The following is a 19,934-nucleotide window of genomic DNA, read 5'->3' as shown; positions in this document are numbered from 1 at the left end:
ACGCCTCCAGTTGCGGCCGGAGCCTCCCCAGCAGCGTTCACCGGGGGAGTCAGCGGAGGCTGGGAAGCTCGGATGTCGTCCTCCGCCTCTCTCGCCCTGCGCAACGCCGGCGGAGCTGAGCGCCGGCGGGTCTCTCTCGCCGCCTCCTGGTCCGCTCCGGAGGCTCCGCGGCAGCTGCATCCGCAGGCGGAGGAGGGGGAGGAAGAGGCGGCGGCGGCGGCGGCAGGGAAGAACTGAACACGGGGGAGAGGAGGAGGAGGAGGAAGGGGATGCTGTGGATTGGGACCCGCAGGCACCGCGCTTTCCCACGGGAGATGATCCTCATGGTCGCCTTCTGCTTGGCTTCCAGGCGGACCCTGGCTGCGCCCACCGCCGCCGCCGAGGAGATCACGCTCGGAGTTGTAAGTTGAGGATGGGTTTTCTTTGGGGGGGGTGGAGGTGGGGGGGGGTTCCCCTTCTCTTTTTGTTCCCCTCCCCCTCCCATCGGATGGGATGTGGGGGGGGGGCGAGGGAGAGCCAGCGATTGAGAGAAAGAGATGCGCGCGTCCTAAAACAGGACGGGGCTCATCCATCTTCACATTCATCGCGGGAAAGAGACCCTTCACGCGTTCTCCTCGGGGTCAAAACTGAAGTTCAAGGCTTCTGCCTCCTCTCCTGCCAAAACCACCTCGGGGATGGGGGACCCTCCCGGTCCCCCCCCAAGCGCCTTTCTTAGTCTCCATCCTCGCTTTCCTTTGCAATACGCGCATTTAGTTGTCTTTTTAAAAAAAGGCTAAATGAATGGTTCTTCTCTCTCTTAATCTGGGGTAGCGTCTGGTCACACGCTCCAGTAGAGGGGCTCTTCCTCTTTTTTGGGGGGGTGCGCGCGGATCTCTCGGTGTGTGTGTCTTGCGTGGGTTTTGAGGACGGAAGGAGGCTGGAATCGCGAGCCGCTGAAATGGGTGGCAAAGCAGAGCGAGGAAAAAGGGGCGGCGGTGGGAGGGGGGGAGAGAAACAGGTTGTTGCTTTGCCGTCAGGTGTGTTTTACTTGCAAGTAGACCCTGCAGGGCCGGAAGGGACTGGATACCTTTCTTTTTTTAAAAAAAAAATTGGTGATGTTTTTCTTTTCCATTTTGAAAAGCACCCTTACCCCGCAAAGCCATTCTAGCGGCGTTTACTCGGAAGTAAGTCCCACTCTGTCCCAGGGTTGTGTGTGTGGAAGGCTACAAGCCTGTGTAACCGTGCCCCCCCGCCCCAACCAGTGTCCCTCTGTGTTTATTTCTCGTTCGCACTCACTGTTTTATCCACGGTCTACTCTCGTGCAAGTGCGCCGGGGGGATCGCAGCCTGCAGGTGCCGAGCCGTTCCAGACTTGAAAGCAAGCCACCTTGTGTTCAGAGGGATCCGATCTCTACACCAACTCAGGTTTAAGGAATTGCTGGAGAGGGGCTTGCTCCTGAGTAGACGCACGAAGGCCCGCGCTAGTGGTGGTCATCATCACCACGGTGGGGGGGGGGCGGCACTGCAGTTGGCCTCCGTCTTCACCACCATTTATTTCCATACCTAAAATAGCAACCCAACTTTCTGCAGGCTTTTTAAAAATCCCCTGTAGGAAGGAGGGGGGGGGGAAAGGGGGAGGGGAGGGAATCTATAATCATGGTGCCACTTCAGATCTTGGGCTGATTTAATAACCCATTAATAGTAATGGCTTGATGTCCCTTGAATGCACAAACAGAGATGTTAAATCAGGAAAATGGAGAGTAGGATTTCTGGGAGGAACAGTGAGTGGGTCTTACTCCTCCTCCGTTTGTGTGTGTGTGTGTGTGTGTGTGTGTGTGTGTGTGTGTGTGTGTGTGTGTGTGTGTGTGTGTGTAGAAAAAGATTATTTTTGCTCTGGATATAAACACAAGTCAATAACAAACACACAGAGATAGAGATTCCCCTGAGATGACTTCAGCCCTGTTGATAAGAAGCTGATCTCCTTGGCAAAGGAATGGGGCTATAAGTAGATCAAAAACCCCTGGCAAAAAACAGCATTGGGGGGAAAACATGGGTGGCATAAGCCGTATCCAGAACGGGTCTTACTGTGGGAATCCCATTTTTCCTTCCCAGCCACGTATATTTGGACAAGGGTGGAAAGTCCCCTTCCTCGGGGGTCACTCCTTGCACCTCTGAGCAAAGAAAGCCATTTAATCCGTGGAGATGGTCTGTGATCATCATCTCCCTTGGTTGGTTAGAGGTGAGGATGCTAGAGAAAGCAACTAGAAGCACCCATTTAGACCCAAAGGTGAAGGAGAGATGAAATCTTAGGATGCTGAAAGGGGGGGGAGGATGGGTTTATTATAACACTGGTTACCTCTGGTGCTATAGATGGTGGCTCATCAGATGTGGCAGTGGTGGTTCTTATTATGGGCTGCCAAGTTGCCTCCAACGTATGGCGGCCCTATGAATAAGCCATCTCCAATATGTCCTGTTCAGCTTTTGTAAACCCAAGCCTGTGGCTTCCTTTATGGATTCAGCGCACCTTGTATTGGCGTCTTCCTCTTTTCCTGCTGCCTGGTGCTTTCAGAAAGATAACCAACGGCAGGGGCGATCTTGTATCCCTCAGATGCTTCTCTTTTTTTTGGAAGAGGGAATGTTGCTATGTTTCACCACAGACCCCTCTCCTGGAGGATGGGGCTCTGAAATATAAGGGCTGCCTCATGAGCTACGCACCGTTTCTTCTGATGATGGTTTATGGAGCTATTGATGGGCAGAACGCAGAGGCAGGAGGATGAAGGGAAGGGAAGGTTTCTGGCTGTTCCAAAACTCATGGAAACAGTACAGCAGAAACTCCCCTTGTGCTTTTATTCGTGGCTGATGGGGTTCAGCGAGGGTGCTGAGGAGGTACGCAGGCCACATCTGGATTGCCTCTCAGCCGTGTCTGCTGTGCAGGGGAAAGTGGAGTCCGGTGTGTCTCTTGAGCTTCTTGCAGCGTTGCTGCTGGGAGATGAAATATCATTGAACTAGAGAAAAATGAGTTTATCCAGCATAAGGGATCCTTTCGGATCAAGCCGCTGCTTGACGGCAGTAGACGCTGTTTAACCAAGTGAAGATGGATTGGGTGATCACCTCCAGATGCCCCGTAGTTGGGGATGACATTTTGATCCTATTTTTGCTTTGAAGGTTCTCCTCGAGAGGAGCTGGACTCCACGGCCCATGGAGTCCCTTCCAGTCCTGCGTTTCTAAGATGGTCTAAGATTGGCAGAAAGACACGGGATGGCTGTGTTGTGGACCTCCATGGTCCTGAGCCATCCTGTTCTTGCTTTGAGAGGTTGGCTTCACCAACAAGCCCATCTTCTGGAGAAAAATGCTGTAGGTACCATGTAGATCCTAAAAATCGGAAGGTTCTAAGTGCCATGCGGGGGTCTCTCTAACTCAAAATGTCTTGAGCATGCAAGGTTGAGAAGGATTTCTGTTTAGGCTGCTGCTTGATCTGGTGAATATTACAGAGTTAGATGGAGTCTTTAAAATTGCTCCTTACAAGATGGTGTGTCTTGTCCAGCTTGATGGGTTGTAAGACCATGCTTCACAGAAGCTGCTTTACACCAGTGGTTCTTAACCTATGTTACTCGGAAGCTTTTGAACTGCAACTCCCAGAAACCCCAGTCAGGACAGCTGGTGGTGAAGGCTTCTGGGAGTTGCAGTCCAAAACTCCTGAGTAACCCAAGGTTAAGAACCAGTGCTTTACACAATTGCTGATCTGACTGGTTCAATCTCGTCTGCGTGTGATCTCTTAGGCCTTCTCCAAATGAGTGGTTGAGATCAGTGGTTCCCAACCTTGGGTCCCCAGATGTTCTTGGACTGCAACTCCCAGAAGCCTTCGCCACAAGCTGTGCCAGGCAGGATTTCTGGGCACTGCAGTCCAAGAACATCTGGGGACTGGTTTAGATGTCTCTAGGGCATGTCTCATGCATATTTTTGGTCATGTGATGGTGTGCGTAGTTGGCTGAGCAGCAGGGGCTAAGCCTCCCAGGCATGAAGGCTGCTGGGAGTCATAGTTTTGCTGTCCATTATAAAAGGCACCTCCTGAAGAACTATGACTCCCAAGAAGCATCCTAGCAGATTTCTTAAAAGAAATAATGACAGCAGAAGGAAGCGTGGCATGATCAGAGGTAAATATCCTAAAAGCCCTTCTCCAGGGGTGCAAAATCTAGACACCTGAAGAGATGTTTGTGGACCACATCCCCACCTTCTTGGAGGATTCCTAGATCGTGGTCATTAAATGCAAAACAGCGCACTCCTATGTGTCTGCTAGAGTGATGGACAGAAAGAGGACGATGTTGGCGTAGAGCGAAAATGTGTGTGGTAGACTAAGAGAGAGAACAAGTGGCAGAAGAGATGGACATCCCTACTTTTTCCTCTAGCCTTTTCTGCCATTGTCTTCAACCCCACAACCTTGAAAGCAACACATCGCCTTCGGGTTGTGAACACACTGGGGATTTAAACTGGGACCTTCTCCATGCAAAGTCAGTGTTCTGTCGCTGAGTGGTGACTGCTCTAATTTGTTCTAACAAATTAAGGCAAAGCAGCTTCAGCCTTGCTTGTGCTACCGTATACATGAATAGAGGAGTGTTAGACTGGGTGGATGGATGTGACCTTGGCCAACACTAGGAGAACCGATTTTGTGACCAAAGGTGATCTCCATGACCTGTTCTTTGGAAATGTCAACAACAGCTGAAGAAGTTACAAGACCCATGTTGACGTCCACCTTGATGGAGCCATCTAAGCTAGGAGAGACAAAGATGCAGTCCTCCAGACCTTACAGGAGTGCTGGTCTCATCAACCCTGGGCCAATGGTGGGGTAACATGGGAGCTTCAGTTCAGCATCATCTGAAGGGCTTATATTTCATCATTCCTGGGTTCAGTGAACCTAATGATCATGTGGCTCAAGCTAGTGTCAACGCCAGGATCTGGATGACCCAGCTCCATTCAGTTCCAGGCAATCTCAAGACAATTATTTTACCGGAATCAAGTCACACATCTGCCACGGACGACTTTCTGTCTGATGTGTAAGTGTTGCTCTTTTTTTAAAAACAAAAACTATGCAAATTATATCGGTTGGATGATTAGTAGGATCAGAGACAGCATGGGGGAAGCGCTGAGTCTTCACTTCCCTGCTGTGTTCCTGAGGAAATAAGCTCTCTAACACTAGAGGTTGTGACTTCAGTTTCATTGAACAAATCCACTGTGAATGTCTGCCTGAAGTTTGCAGGAGCTCTCCAAGCTGCTGAATGTTATTCCCCCAGATAGGCCCAGCACCATGGAGAGCTCCCATAAAGTTCGGACTGAAACCCACAGTGGATTTATTAACCCCTCCTCCCATGAAAAAGAATCCCCAGTTTTGACGGTGACTCTGAAACTCACCATAGGTGCTTTTATGGCATTGGCCCCCTGTGTTGTGTAGCATCTCTAGAAGGAAAGGTTGCTTGATGACCACTGGAGTAGTGGAGAGTACTATATCCCACCCATCCAATCCCATTCATTAGCACCTCCTTTACAGTCAGTATGGTTTGCAGGCTTAACCCCTACTCTGTCCTTCAATGCAAAGACATATGCTCAAATCTGACCCAGAGTGCATTGGTTTGTATTCCTCTGCACCCCTCTGTGTTCCTTCTGCTCTGCCAGACACTTGTGTAATATTGCATTGTGTGGTGTTTTACTTTGTGGTGAACTTCCCTGGGTGTTTTGCTATGCCCATTCTTTTCAGGTGAACTCGAACTTTTAACTCAGGTGTGATCATTCTGTGCCATGGTGGCTGGTGACTCCCGATTTCATGGGGGGCCATATCTTTATGTGGGGCTTAAGTCTGAAATTTACTGGAGCTCTCCAGGGTGCTGAGTACCGTCACACTCAGCACCTTGGATGGCTTCTCTAAATTGCAGAGAAAAACCCTGTGTCAATGCACTGTCACTCCAGGAAATCTGAATCACTCGCTTCCACAGGTTCTGTAGCTAAGGAGAGGTTGGGCTTCCATCCCATCAGCCCCACCTGATTGAGGATGTTGGGAGTTGTAGTCCGGCAGCATGTGGTGTGTCATGAGTCCTCACCCCCAGCTAAATGATGCAAAATACAGCCTCTGTGGTGTTGATCTGAGTGTTCCCAGGTCAGAAAGACTGACCATGCAACACCTCCTTTCTAAGTTCATCTCAGCATGCTGGCTATTTAATGTCTGGAAATGGATGAAGCTAGATTACCTAACAGGCCAGCTTTCTCTGCCACGCTTGCTCACATGCCCATCTGCTAGAATACCTAAACTGACAGAAGGAGTGGCGGGGCCTTTTCAGTGTTAGCCCCTCAATTCTGGAACCTCCTTCTTGCGGCTTTGCATCTGACAAATTTTGCTGGCTTGCATTCCAAAAAAAGAAAAATAATTTGACAACTTAAACCTGTGCCAACAGATAATTTTATTTTGCTTTTTCCTGAGCAGATTGTGAGTACGTTTCTTCCGTTCGCCGCCTCTCAAAAAGTCACTAAGTTTGCCCTATTTGGCTTGATTCCAGCCTCCAGTGCTCGCAAGCTGCTTTTCGGTGTGTCTTTCTGAGGAGGGAAATGGAGTTATTAAAACGTTGCGTGAATCAATTCAGTCGAGCACTGGAAATTGGGTTTAAATGCACAGTTTAGGTACATGGTGACCCCCATATTTCCATCTATGTCATAGGGGGAGGTCCACCCTGATTTGCTGAGGGAAGAGTGAATGCTCTGATTTTTCTTGTAGGCCACCAGAGCCTGAAATTGTTGTGTAGACTACTGTTCCCATTATCCCCAGACAGTATAGCCAGTAACCTTTTCTGGAGAATTACCTTTATTAAGCTCTGGGGCAAATCTGGACACATTTCCCTGGGTATAAATTCCAATGTGATCCATGGGACTTACTCCCGTGCAAGCACGCGTAGGACCCGCTGCTAAAAGTTAAAAAATGAAATGTGATTCTGGTTGTGCTTACACATAAGATCCCCTGAACCTGGGGCTGATTCTGCCTACGTTTCTGGAGTAACTCACTTACTGACACAATCTATCTGACTCATCCTATTACTGCAGAGCTGGGCTGATCTGGCAGATCCGAGAGCTGATTTTCTGCCTCCAGAAGCCACATGCATTTCTAAATAAGTGATTGGGGGTGGGAACCCTCAAATTCACCTCTGGTTTTTAAAAATTGGCACTTGAGTGTTAGTGAATTCCAGGGACTTAAAAGGAAATCACTGCCTTGACGTTTTTTAGAGTGGCCATGTGTCTTTATTTTTATTACTTCTATTTTGCTGGGGAAAACCTTTTTCTCACCCAGATGTTCATGCATTACAACTCCCAGAAATCGTGGCCAGCACAGCTAGTAGTGAAGGCTTCTGGGCATTTGAGTCCAAGAACATATGGGGACCCAAGGCTGGGAGCCACTAATCATCTTAATTTTAGAACTGCAGAGCTAGAAGGGACCCTATAGATCATCAAGTCCAGCCGCTGGCAAGGAGAGCCAGTGGGGGAATTGAACTCCCAACCTCTAGCTCTACAGCCAGAGACCTCAACTACGGAGCTGCCTGGACTCAAGTCTTCTCAGAGGTCTCTACCACCACAGCTGAGTTGATTTCCTTTTCCTCATGGTCTGCTTCTCAAGTTTTCCCCTTTTCAATCTGATTTGCTGTTTGTTCTTTTCATGCTGCCTTCGGGGCCTTATGCCTAGGAGGCAAACTATAAATATTTGAACGGGCAAAACAAAGGCGGGTTTTCAAGTGCAGAATCTTCCCTTACGTGACCGTTTGTTCCGCCTCTTTGCCTGCCCCTCTTCAGGATGGAAATTTTCCACACAGAGAGGAAATTAGCTGTTCCCACGGTGAGAGCTTTGAGGTAGAACAGTCATGCGGGAAGACCCGACCAGGATAAGAGTTTCAGCTCAAATGGACGTGAAGGTCACAGAAAGAGAGAGAGAGATTTAAAAGGAAAGGGTTTGTAGAAGAGGGAGATTCTCCTGAAGACATTTGTGAGAAATCTGCTTAACCAGATTTCTGTGAGAGAGATCCTTACTGGAATTTCGGATGTGGTTATTTTTAGCCGAACACAATTTCTCCCTGAAAAAACAAAAAAACAAAAACAAGGTGATTTCAAAAGAAGTCTTTCTTGGTGGTGGCCCCTAAACTCTGAAATTTCTCATCTACGACCCTTCTGTTAATATTAAATCAATTTTTTCTTTTCGTTGTTCCTCTTTTTATGGATGGCCAACATCCTATTTCTACAACTTCCTGTGGCTAGCTGCAACTAATTGATGAGGCACCAGGGGGGCATGTGCCTGGTCACGTATTCAACAGCCCTTCATCAATTAGCTGCATCAAGTCAACACCAACAGGAGTTCGGCGAAGGTGTTTTCTCATGTTGCTGGTCATTTTTGCTGCGTTTTTGTCTAACCATGAATGTGATCTTTGTAGGCTGACCTTTATTTAGGTTGTCACAAAACAATGATGGCAACAGGAAGATGAAAAAGAATTCTAAATACCCCACATCTTTTCTTGCAGTCAGGAAAGCCGGATATAAATTTGAACAAGTGAAAAAGGCTCAGAATGTAAGGTTAGGTTGATTTGTTCTTGGGGACTGGAGTGGGATAATTGAGATTCAGGGTGGCCTCTTATTTTTACTTGATTCATATGTAAAGCTTAGTTCTGCAGCTCCCTAGAGAGTTTTCAAGGTATTTTATAAGACAAAACAACATAAAGTCACTACAAATTATGGTTAAGACTGGAGAAAAGAGAAGCTAGATTAATGTTTCCTAGAAGTTAAAAGCTCTCCAAGGGGCAGCCACGCTCTCAGCCATAAAGAAAATATTTTTTCCATTGTTTTTAGAGTTAAGTCCCATGGAAATAAATGAGTCTTTCAGAGTAGGCCTGCACCTATTTACTCAGAAGTAAGTCCCACTGAGTTGAGAGTGACCTATTCCCCGATAAATACGATTGTGGTCTCAGGGTTTGTTTACACAAGACTTCAAAGTAAGGCTTTCCTACCGCTCTCATTTTAAAAATGACATATTCAGAATGCCAATATGTTTCACAAGAGCAGTTGTGTCTGTGGATTACCTTCTTCTTTCTCTCTCTCTTTCCTCAAAGGATTAAGAGCAGTTGGCTTGGTTTCTTAGCCCTCCTTTCTCACTTTGATTTGTTGCAGAAGTTTTTAATTTCTGGTTAAACTCCTCAAACTGCCCAGCAAGTGCAGGGAATGCAGAGCAGAATAGCTTCAAGTTCCTGGGATTAGTCCATCCTCCTTTTTTTGCATCAACTGGCACTTACTGTCTCAGTAACTCACTCTGAGACATTTGTAAGAGAAAGAATCAAAAGCTTCGTTGCTCACTATTGAATGGATCAAACGGGAAACAGACAAACATGACTGATTCAAGTAACAGGCCTGAAGAGATAAACTGCTCTCAACAGACTGACGGACTCCAACAGACAAGGGGGAGGGCTCTCTTTGAATTCAGAAGCATGGAAAGAATGATTGGTTACTGCTAGATAGATTGACAGTCATCCCGGTCCAGAAAGGTCCCTCCCACCCAAACCTACTAAAGGCAGCATGCGAGGTTGCAAAAAATAACACCTCCAACATTTTCATCTCAACAGCCCTATGAGGTCGGCTGGTCCAAGGTCACCCAGTGAGGTGTAGGAGGGCTTGAACCCAGAGCATCCTCGCTGTTGTAGCCCAGCCCTGAGCCACCTACTGAAGCTGTTGGCAACGTACAGTTCTTTAAATATGTTTGTCTACAACCCCTGTCAACCCTGGCCAGTGTGCTAAGGATGATGGGAGGTGTAGAAACCAATTTTATGTTCTGTTCTGTTTTGCTTTTCTTGTGTAGTTGGACACAGTGCCTCCAGTGGGACTTTTAAAATTGCAATTAGCAACCGTCAGCGATTGCTGAGTGGCTCTGGAGCCTCCCGGACAGCGGCTGGACCCAATGATCCGTCGGGTCCTTTCCAGCTCTGCAGTTTTCAGATTATGTTGTTTCGGTCTCCGGGGGAGAGGTGGGGAGTTCGAATCCCCTACTGTGCCTCCCTGACAAGAGCTGGACTTGATGGTCCATAGGCTCCTTTCCAGCTCTGCTGTTCGAAGAGCATAAGATCATCACCCGAGGGGGGGGGGGAGAACAGCGCTAAGTGTGAGCCATCCAAGTGTGTTTATCATTTTTCGGCTGCAGTTTCCCCTCCAACTGCATGCTTTTAAAAAAAAATACACGGGCACACACAAAACCCTGGATGAGCCACTCATCGGGAGCCTACCCAGCCCGGCTGCCCCACCATAGCTCTCAGCAGAGGCGATAAATCTCGCTGGATCCTCATGATTGGGTGGGAACTTAGCGGGCTGAGTCGAGAGAGAGATAAAGAAGGCTTTGTTTGAGGCCGAGGTCTCGGTTATTCGGCAGTGACGGCGTGGAAAACGCAAGATGATCACAAAAGCGACTGGTTTCATTTCTGTCTTTTTTGTGGGGCTGGGGGGGGAGGCCCTATGGAGATCACCCCCATCTCTTCTCCAAAGACTGCTTTATGTGGAAGCCTCCCCCCTTGACAGGGCAAATTAAGCCCCAAGGCCCGCTAATGCCGGGTCTGTGGTCGTGTTTGTAAGCTGGGAAAGCATCAAAGGACGGCCACGGAAGGAATATTCGGGCTCTGAGTACTTTCTGCAGCACAGGACATCAACGAAGCTGTTGTCCTTGGAATGATGTCTCCTAATTTCACCATCTCCTCTTGGCTGGAAATCACAACCCCAAACCATTCCATGCATGTATTTGTTTTATTTAAAGAAGCTGAGAAAGTAAAGCTAACCTGCAGTCTTACCGGCTCTCCAGTCCAAACATATATTTTTAATAGAAAATCACCTACAGTTTGTGTTTTCTGCCCTTCCTTTACTTAAATAACCTTTTATTTATGGAAAAGCATTATGGGAACTTGTCCGTAGATAGAGGGTTTTTTCTCCCTTAGCAGTCATAGTAATAATTACTGGGTGTGCCGTCCAGTCAATTCTGACTTATGGCAATGCTTTGCAGAGTTTTCCAAGTAGAGAATGCGCAGAAGTGGTATACCATTCCTTTCCTCTAGGGGGAGCCCTGGGACTGTGCAGCTGGCCCAAGGCTACCCAGGCTGGCTCTTCTCCCAGGAGGCACAGTGGGGGAACTGAACTCCCAACCTCTGGCTCCACAGCCAGATGCCTAACTCACTATGGCATGGGGACTAATATTTTCTTCACTTAGAAAGGCTAGTGCTGCTAAAGACCCGTTATTCGGTCTATGTAATGGTAGACAATCCTCTTTTCATAATTAGCCTCTGCTCCAATCATGCATAAAGCAGTCAATTTGTGGTGACTATCAATGAGGAGGAGGAAGACATGCTGTCAAGTTGATTCTAAGTTATGGCCAACCTTCCCAGGGCTTCCTAGGGATAAATAACCCAGTCGTGGTTACCCAACCCATCCTTCAGGTGTCACAGTATGCAGTACAGTGGTGCCTCGCTTAACGATGATAATCCATTCCAGGAAAATCACCGTTAAGCAAAAACCTCATAAAGCGAAAATAAAAACCCCATTGAAACGCATTGAAACCCGTTCAATGCGTTACAATGGGGCAAAAACTCACCGTCCAGCGAAGATCCTCCATATGGCAGCCATTTTCACTGCCTGTATAACGAGGAATCCATCCCTAAACACAGCGGGGAGCCATTTTAATCACCCGGTGGCCATTTTGAAATCACCAATCAGCTGTTCAAAAAAGGTCGTTTTGTGAAGAATTGGTTCCCAAATCAGGGAACTGATCATCGCAAAGCGAAATTCCCCCATTCAGACCATCGTTTTGCGATTGCAATTGCAATCGCAAAAAGATCGTTGTTAAGTGGTTTTGTCGTAATGCGGGGCAATCGTAATGCAAGGCGCCACTGTATTGTTTCTTGGATACTCAACCCCATCAGTCATCATGTGCTCTGTGTCAGTGGTTCCATCGTCATACTGCTCTTACAGTTAAGAAGTTTTCCCTGATCTTCAGCCGAAATATGGCTTCCTGTAACTTGAGCCCATTATTATGTGCCCTGCGCTCTGGGATGATCGAGAACAGAAGATTAAAGTCCGGGGAGTGGGGAGAGGAAAGCTGTATACATGGCCATAAATTCACTGAAAAGAAAGGTGAGATGCGCATGTAGCTGACGCAACCAGCCTTGACGTTTGAGTCTTTGAGGTTCAGCGCGGGCATGCAGACGCCATCTGTTCAGTCCCAGGCGTTTACGTCCTAGGACATATGTGCCGGCAAAGATTTTCCTGACGCAAAAATGAACCTAATACCTCCCTCCCCCCCCAAAAAAAGAGTCAAAAGACATTTTAAATGCAAGATTAATAAGCTGCCACGCAGCTGGGCTAAATAGCAGCTGCCGGTGCCGGACCCATGCTGACGTCGTGCGGAAGCGGGAATCATGATTGCACTTTTTAGAGGCGTCTGTGCGGAAGGAGCCTACATGCCGGGTCTGTTCAGCAACCGTCTCACTCCGATGCCTCCTTTGGCTTCCCCTTCCTCTGAGTCGTTTGTCGGTTCTCCTCCGATGAACGTGAGTCCTACGGGGAATTAAAAAACATTTGTATTCCAAGTAGGAGGCCACTGAAAAGGCACATCCTTTGCTAGATTCCTTTTCCGTGACAGTTTTGTCCCGAGGGAGACCCGGATGGCACCAGTCTTTTGTTCCTGCGTCGTCTTTGCCGGTTGACCGAGATGGAGGGAGGAGCAGGTGGTTCTCCAGACGATCAAAGAGCGAAGGAGTCCCTTGGGGGACATGTTGAGGATGAGAGTCTTAAAGTCTTTGTTTCTTCCATAGCTACGTCAATCTCCTGCTTTCCTTCCACTGAGCACGCCACTCTGTATGTGGTTCCCATCCTTCTTACTTTACCCCCACTAAAACAACCCTGTAGGGTAGTTCAGCCTGGGCGGGAGGAGAGAGAGCAGCTGAGTACAAGGTCACCCCAAGAGTCTTATGGCTCAGCTGATCATCAAGGTCTTGAGTGCTGCTCCAACCCTTCTACATCACAGCCCACTTTTGTTCTTTCATTACCCGCCTCAGAGCGTTGCAGAGTTTAAAATGATGGACATATAGGAAATTTAGATCGTTAGACTATTTTTGACCAGAAGCGGGCTATTTTAATAGTGTTCTCCAGGCCATTTGCGAGATCCTACATGTGGTGGGACATCAATTGCATCCATGTAAGGGCTGTCTGGATTGAATTTCTACACAGTCACAGAGCGTTTGTCCTGCATCCACGGAGCTCCATCGTACTTTGATTCCTCTCACTTCACTTCAAAGTCTGTTCAGAGCTGCAGTCAATTGGCTGGATTGATGAAAAGGAAGCGTCCAGATGTATTGGCCTTCCAGTCCCATCATTCCTCCCCATGGACTGGGGATGATGGGAGCTGGACTCTGAGCTGTCTGGTTAGAGCAGGTTGGAGGAAACATTTGACTTCTGTGCTGGAACTTCAGCGAAGAGGGAGAGGAGGTGGTTGTGTTCCTTGAAGCCAAAAGCTGCTTCAGAGAGAACGCAATGTCCTCGGTGGAGCTTCGGGTTCGCCAAGGACACAGAAGATCACGTTCTCACCTCCCACCGTGATCAACAGGAGGCACTAACACTCTTCTCTGATGCTGCTTCTCAGCAGACTGAGCTTACAGATATACTGCTCTACAACTTGGAGGTTCCATTTTAATCCGTGATAAATGGTTGCCCTTGGCAAATCCTCTCCCTTGTGCATCTGCAGAATCCTTCTCGATGGGCCCTTCTCTATGTACAACTTTCTCCATATCCTCCATGGCCAGTTTTTGTAAATTATGTTCAGATTGCACAAAAAATTGTTTTTCTCATCTCTGTTCTGGTCCGTCAGCCTCATTTGATAACCTCAAGTTCTGAGAACAAACATTTTGCATTTTCCCTGGGTGATCCAGTGTCCTTCAGAGGGAGCATTAGTTCTTCATAGCACACCCAGTTCATCACTGGTGTTGTTGGGGGGTGATTTCTCACCATCCATATAACATTTCCCTTATCTTGGGGCTATGACTCCCAGTGACCTCCATGCCTGGTCAGTCTTCCCCCCCGCTATGATGTGACTGGCCAGGGTGCCCTGGGTATGAAGGATTCTGGGAGTCATAGTTTCTCTGCTTATTTGACTCTACAGAGGTCTCCTCCCAAAGAACTATAACTCCCAGGAAGCACTGAAGCAGGAAGAATGTCTGAGAACAAATCACCTGTTTCAGAGGTACATCACCCCAAAATCATTCTCTAGAAGGATGAAATCTACAGGCTGGTGGTTTGCGCCCACCTCTAGTCCAAAATCATGAAAGACCACACACCACACCTAGTGAATCTGCATGTTACTTTAGCCCAGACTTTACAAATGTGCTGCAGCTGCTGAATCCAGAACAAGCTTAGCACCTTGGAGAGCACCTTCAACATTCAGATAAAAACCCGGAGTGGATTCATTGCTCCACCCCTGTGATTTTGCCATCTGGAGTGGCCACCACCGCTTTAAAGATATATACCAAGGCGTGAAATGCACTTGGTGCCCTCACTCCTCTTTTTGGGGCGTGCAAAAGAGGAGGAGGAGGAGAGAAAATCACGTAGAACTGTAGATAGTCGCACATTAACAACAGCACAGATTTTCCTGGCAAAGGAACCGGGAACAGATCGACTCCCATCTGTGGAATCTTGGAGAGGAATGTGGCCCAGCCCTCTTAAAAACAAACTAACAAGCCAGAAATATTTTTGTGCAGGAGAAACCTACTCAACAGACATTAAAAATTGGACCCGTGTTCTCCGATTTGAGAGTGAACGGAAATGGGATGAATCACACCCACTGGAGATTGAGCGGGCTGGTAGGAGTTATGCTGCAAAATGTGGGCATCTTTCTGGCCAAAACCCTGTTAATGATGCCTGCTGGCATAATGCAATTAGCGTGCATCCAGTCGCCGAATGGCCTCAAGTTAAGAAATTAGTGTGGGCAGTTCCGTGATGGGACCTCTCAAAAATCACCGGTTGGGAGAAAGATGGCAACTCTCCATCAGACATCCAGTCTTGAAAATGATAGACAGGAATGAGCGTTTTCCCTCTAGGTTTTCGGGGGCAGCCAGACAGTCTGATCCCGCTTTTGTTCCTTGGATTGGGGCCCTTTCTTCCCCCCCCCCGGACACATATTGTTGAATTGCTTCCATGTTAAAATATGGCCTACAATTTAAGACTGGGTTTTGGAGCCAAGGTTAAATCAGTTTGACAAAGCGCTGCCCCGGTGCTAAGCAGGGTGGCGCTGGGAAAGGATTTTAATCCTCTCTCTGTGTGTGTCTGGTTGAAACGGCCACCACTTTGGATGCAATGCTGGGAACGGCCGGCTCCCAGCGGTGACGTGATGTTGTCTTCGATTCCGTTGCTTTTGTATGCTTGGCCTTTAGAATTCGGTGGGCCGTTCAGCTAAATTACTCCTCTGTATAATGAGATGCGGCTTTCTATGTGGTTTTCTGAGAGCATGGAGTTGCCAGAGATTGGGGCAAAAAAAAAGAGTCTGACTGTGGTTCAAAAACCCCATCTTTTCCAATGAAGAATATCAGACACAAAACTGGGGTCGAACCCAGAACCTTGCTCACTTTTGTTGCAGAATTTTGAATTTCTGGTTAAAATCACTCTAGCTACACAGCAGAAGGGCAGGAACGTACAGAATAGAATTAGCTTCAAGTCTTCCCAGAGGTGACCACCTCTTTTTGTTTCATCAACTGACACTTACAGTTGCAATAACTCATTCTGAGAGATTGGTAAGAGAAAGAATAAAAAGTTTCATTTACTCACAGTTGAACAGATCAAAAGCAGCGTACTGAACAAAAAGGACTGCTGACAGGGACAGACCCCAGCAAACTCATTGCCTGCTTCCAGCAGACTCCTGCACTGATGTTACCTGTCTGTCATGGGTTTGGAGGGAAAGTTCCATCCTATGGGGAGTGGAAGGCGGGACATCAGGAGGAGGGGCTGTACTGTATAAATATGTGATGCCTGTGTGGTGAGAGAGAGATGCTGAGAGACACTGGGGTGTGACGAAGCAGCAGCTGGGAAGAAGAAGCTGGTGTGGGAGTCTGTGTGTCAGACAGGGTACTTCTGTGTGTCAGAGTACCAACCTGATAGGTTCAGGTGTCTGTTGGTTAGCCAGAACTGATAGGTTCAGGGTCTGTGCTTCAAGTTAAGGGTTCTGTGTGAACCAAACTGTATGCTTGTATGAGTGAGAATAAGCCACGTTACTTTATTTTATTCACCTGATTGTTTATTTTTCCCTGTGTGTATTTAAATAAACCTTATTCTTTTTATTGTTAAAAAATCCATCCCTGGTCTGTGTGACTTCTTAAAGGGAATGGTTGGTGGCAGCTTAGTGTAAACGTGTGGCAGATCCCAGTAGGTCTGGGTTTGTCACATTGATTGGTGTCCAGCGGGTGGGATACGACTGGTCCAGTTGTCCAGTGGTCCAGCAAAGCCTTGGCAGGTGTGCCCAGAGCAAGGGGGGTCTAGTCAGGGACAGTCTGAGGCGCGTAGGTAATCTTCTAGGTGTACCTCACGGGGAGGTGCGCTAGTAGAAGAACGTGCCAACTGGGGAGACTTAGATTAAGGTGCTCTGAGGCAGCCTAGTTTTGGCGGGAAAAAGCTGAGGCAAAACTGCGTAGTAACAGTGATCTAGCTTGCCAGCTGAGAGGCCCAGCAGAGGGGGGTAGGCTCTGACTCGATACTGTTGCAAGTTAGTGCTGAAGAACAGCAGCAATCTCTAGGGAGAGCTGGTTCTGAGGCAAGAAGGAAAAAAGTGGTCGTTTTATTCTGAGGCTTGACTTTTTAAAGCAGCCTGTTCTGAGGGGGGATTATGCCCTTGACTCGAAGCCAAGTAGCAGACATGAGTGAAGTGAAAGACCCCCAGATTGACCAAGGTTCTGAGGATGAATTTGGCTCAGTGCAGGGTGACAGCACAGGAGAGCAGAACCCAGAACTTAGAAAATTGCTCATAGCCCAACAGCATGAACTGAGGATGAGGCAATTTGAAATGGAGGAAAGGGAAAGGGAGGAAAGGGAAAGAGAGAAACAGCGGCAATTTGAAATAGAGAGATTGGAAAGAGAAGAAAGATTAGAGAGAGAGAAAATTGCTCTGGAAAAAGAAAGGATGGCGTATGAGTTAAGAAAACTGGAACTGATGAACCAGAACAATAATAACAATAGGGATTCTGAGGGAGGCCAATTGTCTAAAGCTGACCTGAAGAAATTCCCTGTGTACCACAAGGGAGATTGTCCTGAGGTGTTCTTTTCCTTAGTGGAAAGAGCGTTTGTGGACTTCTCAGTGAGGGAAACTGAGAAGATGACCATCATGCGGTCTTTAATCAGTGGTAGCCTGGCTGAGGTCTATGCCGAGATGCCTGAGGAACTGATGAAAGATTTTGCAGAGTTTAAAAAACTGGTGTTTGCCAGACATGGGATAAATGCGGAGCAGCTGAGACAAAGATTCAGGTCCCTCACCAAGAAACCAGAACAAACTTTTACCCAAGTGGGGGCCCAATTGGTGAGGCTGCTTGAGAAATGGCTATCGCAGGAAGGGACAGAGACCTATGAGCAGCTTAAAGATTTGATAGCGCTGGAACAGTTCTATTCAGTCCTGCATGGGGAATTGAAATTCCAGGTGAGGGAAAGGAAACCGAAATCTGTGGCAGCAGCCGCAGAGATCGCAGATTTTATTTCCCAAATAAGAAAGCCCTTGGGTGAGGGGAAATCTGTAGGTAAACCCAAAGAAACCTACAGCAAGTACTCTCAGGGACCAGGGAAAAGCCAGCAAGGGGGAGGGGCCCATGGTGAAGGGAAGCCCTCAGACATGAAACTAAGACCTCAGATTTTGGAGGGAAAACCCAAACAAGATGAGAGAGAATCAAAATACACCAGAAAATGTTATTTCTGTCAGGGAAAGGGTCATCTAATCTCAGAGTGTGAGAAATTAAAGCAGCTAAAAGGAATGGTGCCTCAGAATGCTAGTGGGACCAAGCCAAAAGCTGTGTTCTGTGTCCAGAAAGAGCAAGGCTCAGTCTCACTGAGGGAGCCTGTTGCCATGGCTACTCAGTCTGGAACAGCTACCTCTGCTGATCAGGCTGAGGAAAATGGTCCTCTTATAGAGGTAAAGCGCTGCTTGCTGGTGAAAACAGATTCTCAATTGTTTGAGACAGCTGGGGTGGACGTAGGAATACTTGACCGTCAGTATAGGGGGCTGCGGGACACTTGTTCCCAGGTAACCCTGTGCCATCCAGATATTATTCCTAGGGAGTTTATAATCCCAAATGAGAGCATGAAGGTGGCAGGGATTGAGGGGCAGGTAATCTCTCTGCCAGTAGCAGAGGTACCTGTCAACTTTCAAGGCTGGAGGGGAGCTTGGCGGCTAGCGATTTCATCGACTCTGCCAGCAGCCGTGCTCGTGGGAAATGACCTGGCTGAACATGTGAAACGGGTGCTAGTGATTACACGCTCACAAGCCACCACGGGGACAGTTCAGGGGGGTAATGATGAGCCAGAGACGGAAGCAGAGGGGAGTTCAGAAGCTGTGGTGGAAACCTTAACCACAGACAGCAGATTTGGACAGGAGCAAAAGGCAGACGCCACTCTCCAAAAGTGTTTTGAACAGGTGACTGACGCCCAGCTAACACCTGAAACCCCAGTGAGATTTCTGGAGAAAAAGGGGATTTTATATAGAGAGACCCTGAGGAATATCTCAAAAGGGGGAGATGGGATCAGAAGTCAGCTGGTGGTACCTGAAAAGTATCGCCCCATGATCTTACAAAGGGGTCACTCTGACATGTCTGCTGCACACTTAGGGGTGAAAGGGCCCCTTGATTTGATCAAGCAAGATTGGGAGCAGATCACCCAGGATGACCCACAAGACGTTGTGACATACATAGACACCTTGATGAATGACCTAAAGAGAAATCTAGAGCTGGCAGCAGAAAACCTGCAAGCTCAGAAGGTCAGACAGAAAACATGGTATGACCACAAAGCTAGAGAGAGGCACTTTGACCCAGGGGAGGAAGTGCTTTGGCTTAGGCCCTGCAGAGAGAATAAACTGCAGCTCAAATGGGCAGGACCATATAGGGTCATTTCCAAGATGTCAGACCTGAACTACCTAATAGAGCAGGAGGAGAACCAAGCAAGGAGGGTGGTTCATGTGAATGCTCTAAAACCCTACTACAGAGGGGAACAGAGGGTTTTATTCGCGATAAAAGCAGCTGAGAGTGAGGAAGCGGAATTACCCTTCTGGGAGGGTAGAGGGGAAGTAAAATACAACCCAGAGGAGGTAAAGATCAGTCCTGCACTCACCCAAGACCAGCAGCAAGAACTAAAAATGCTGCTTAGTAAATATCAACAGGTGTTTTCCAACAAGCCGGGGATAGTGAAGGGAGTGATGCATCGGATCCACACAGGGGATGCACCCCCGCAGGCAGTATCCCCATACCGAGTAACGGGACCCTATAGGGACAAGGTGCGGAAGGAGCTGGACGAGATGCTGAGGGAGAACATAATCGTCCCCTCTTCTAGTCCTTGGTCCTCTCCGATAGTCCTTGTGGACAAGCCTGATGGGAGCATTAGGTTTTGTGTCGATTACAGGAAATTAAACCGTGTAACCACTCCTGATGCCTACCCAATGCCCAGGCTGGACAACCTGATTGAAACCATAGGGGGTTGTCGGTTCATCTCATCATTGGACCTGGTAAAGGGATATTGGCAATTAAGAATTGATCCCAGGGATCAAGAAAAGACTGCCTTTTGCAGCCCTTTTGGTCTCTATGAGTTTCGAGTCCTGAGCTTTGGTCTCAGAAATGCACCAGCCACATTCCAAAGGCTGATGGACCAGACCTTGGCAGGGCTCAGTGACTTTACAGTGGCCTA

At 47.9% G+C, this 19,934-nt stretch overlaps 1 protein-coding gene across 1 annotated transcript in view; it reads left to right on the top strand.

The window, feature by feature from the left end:
* The first annotated feature begins 132 nt into the window (after positions 1-132).
* Positions 133-19,934, top strand: part of MMP17 (matrix metallopeptidase 17) — a 78,480-nt gene continuing 58,678 nt past the window's right edge. Inside the window, exon 1 of the mRNA XM_072983231.2 lies at positions 133-401. Within this exon, the coding sequence (XP_072839332.2) occupies positions 270-401 (132 nt within the window). The 5' untranslated portion in view covers positions 133-269. The remainder of the gene's footprint in view (positions 402-19,934) is intronic.

The sequence above is a fragment of the Pogona vitticeps genome, chromosome 14, assembly GCF_051106095.1.
Source record: "Pogona vitticeps strain Pit_001003342236 chromosome 14, PviZW2.1, whole genome shotgun sequence".
Classification (NCBI taxonomy): Eukaryota; Metazoa; Chordata; class Lepidosauria; order Squamata; family Agamidae; genus Pogona; species Pogona vitticeps.
Note: the sequence above shows the minus strand (reverse complement) of the source record. Positions and strands in the feature narration are given on the sequence as shown.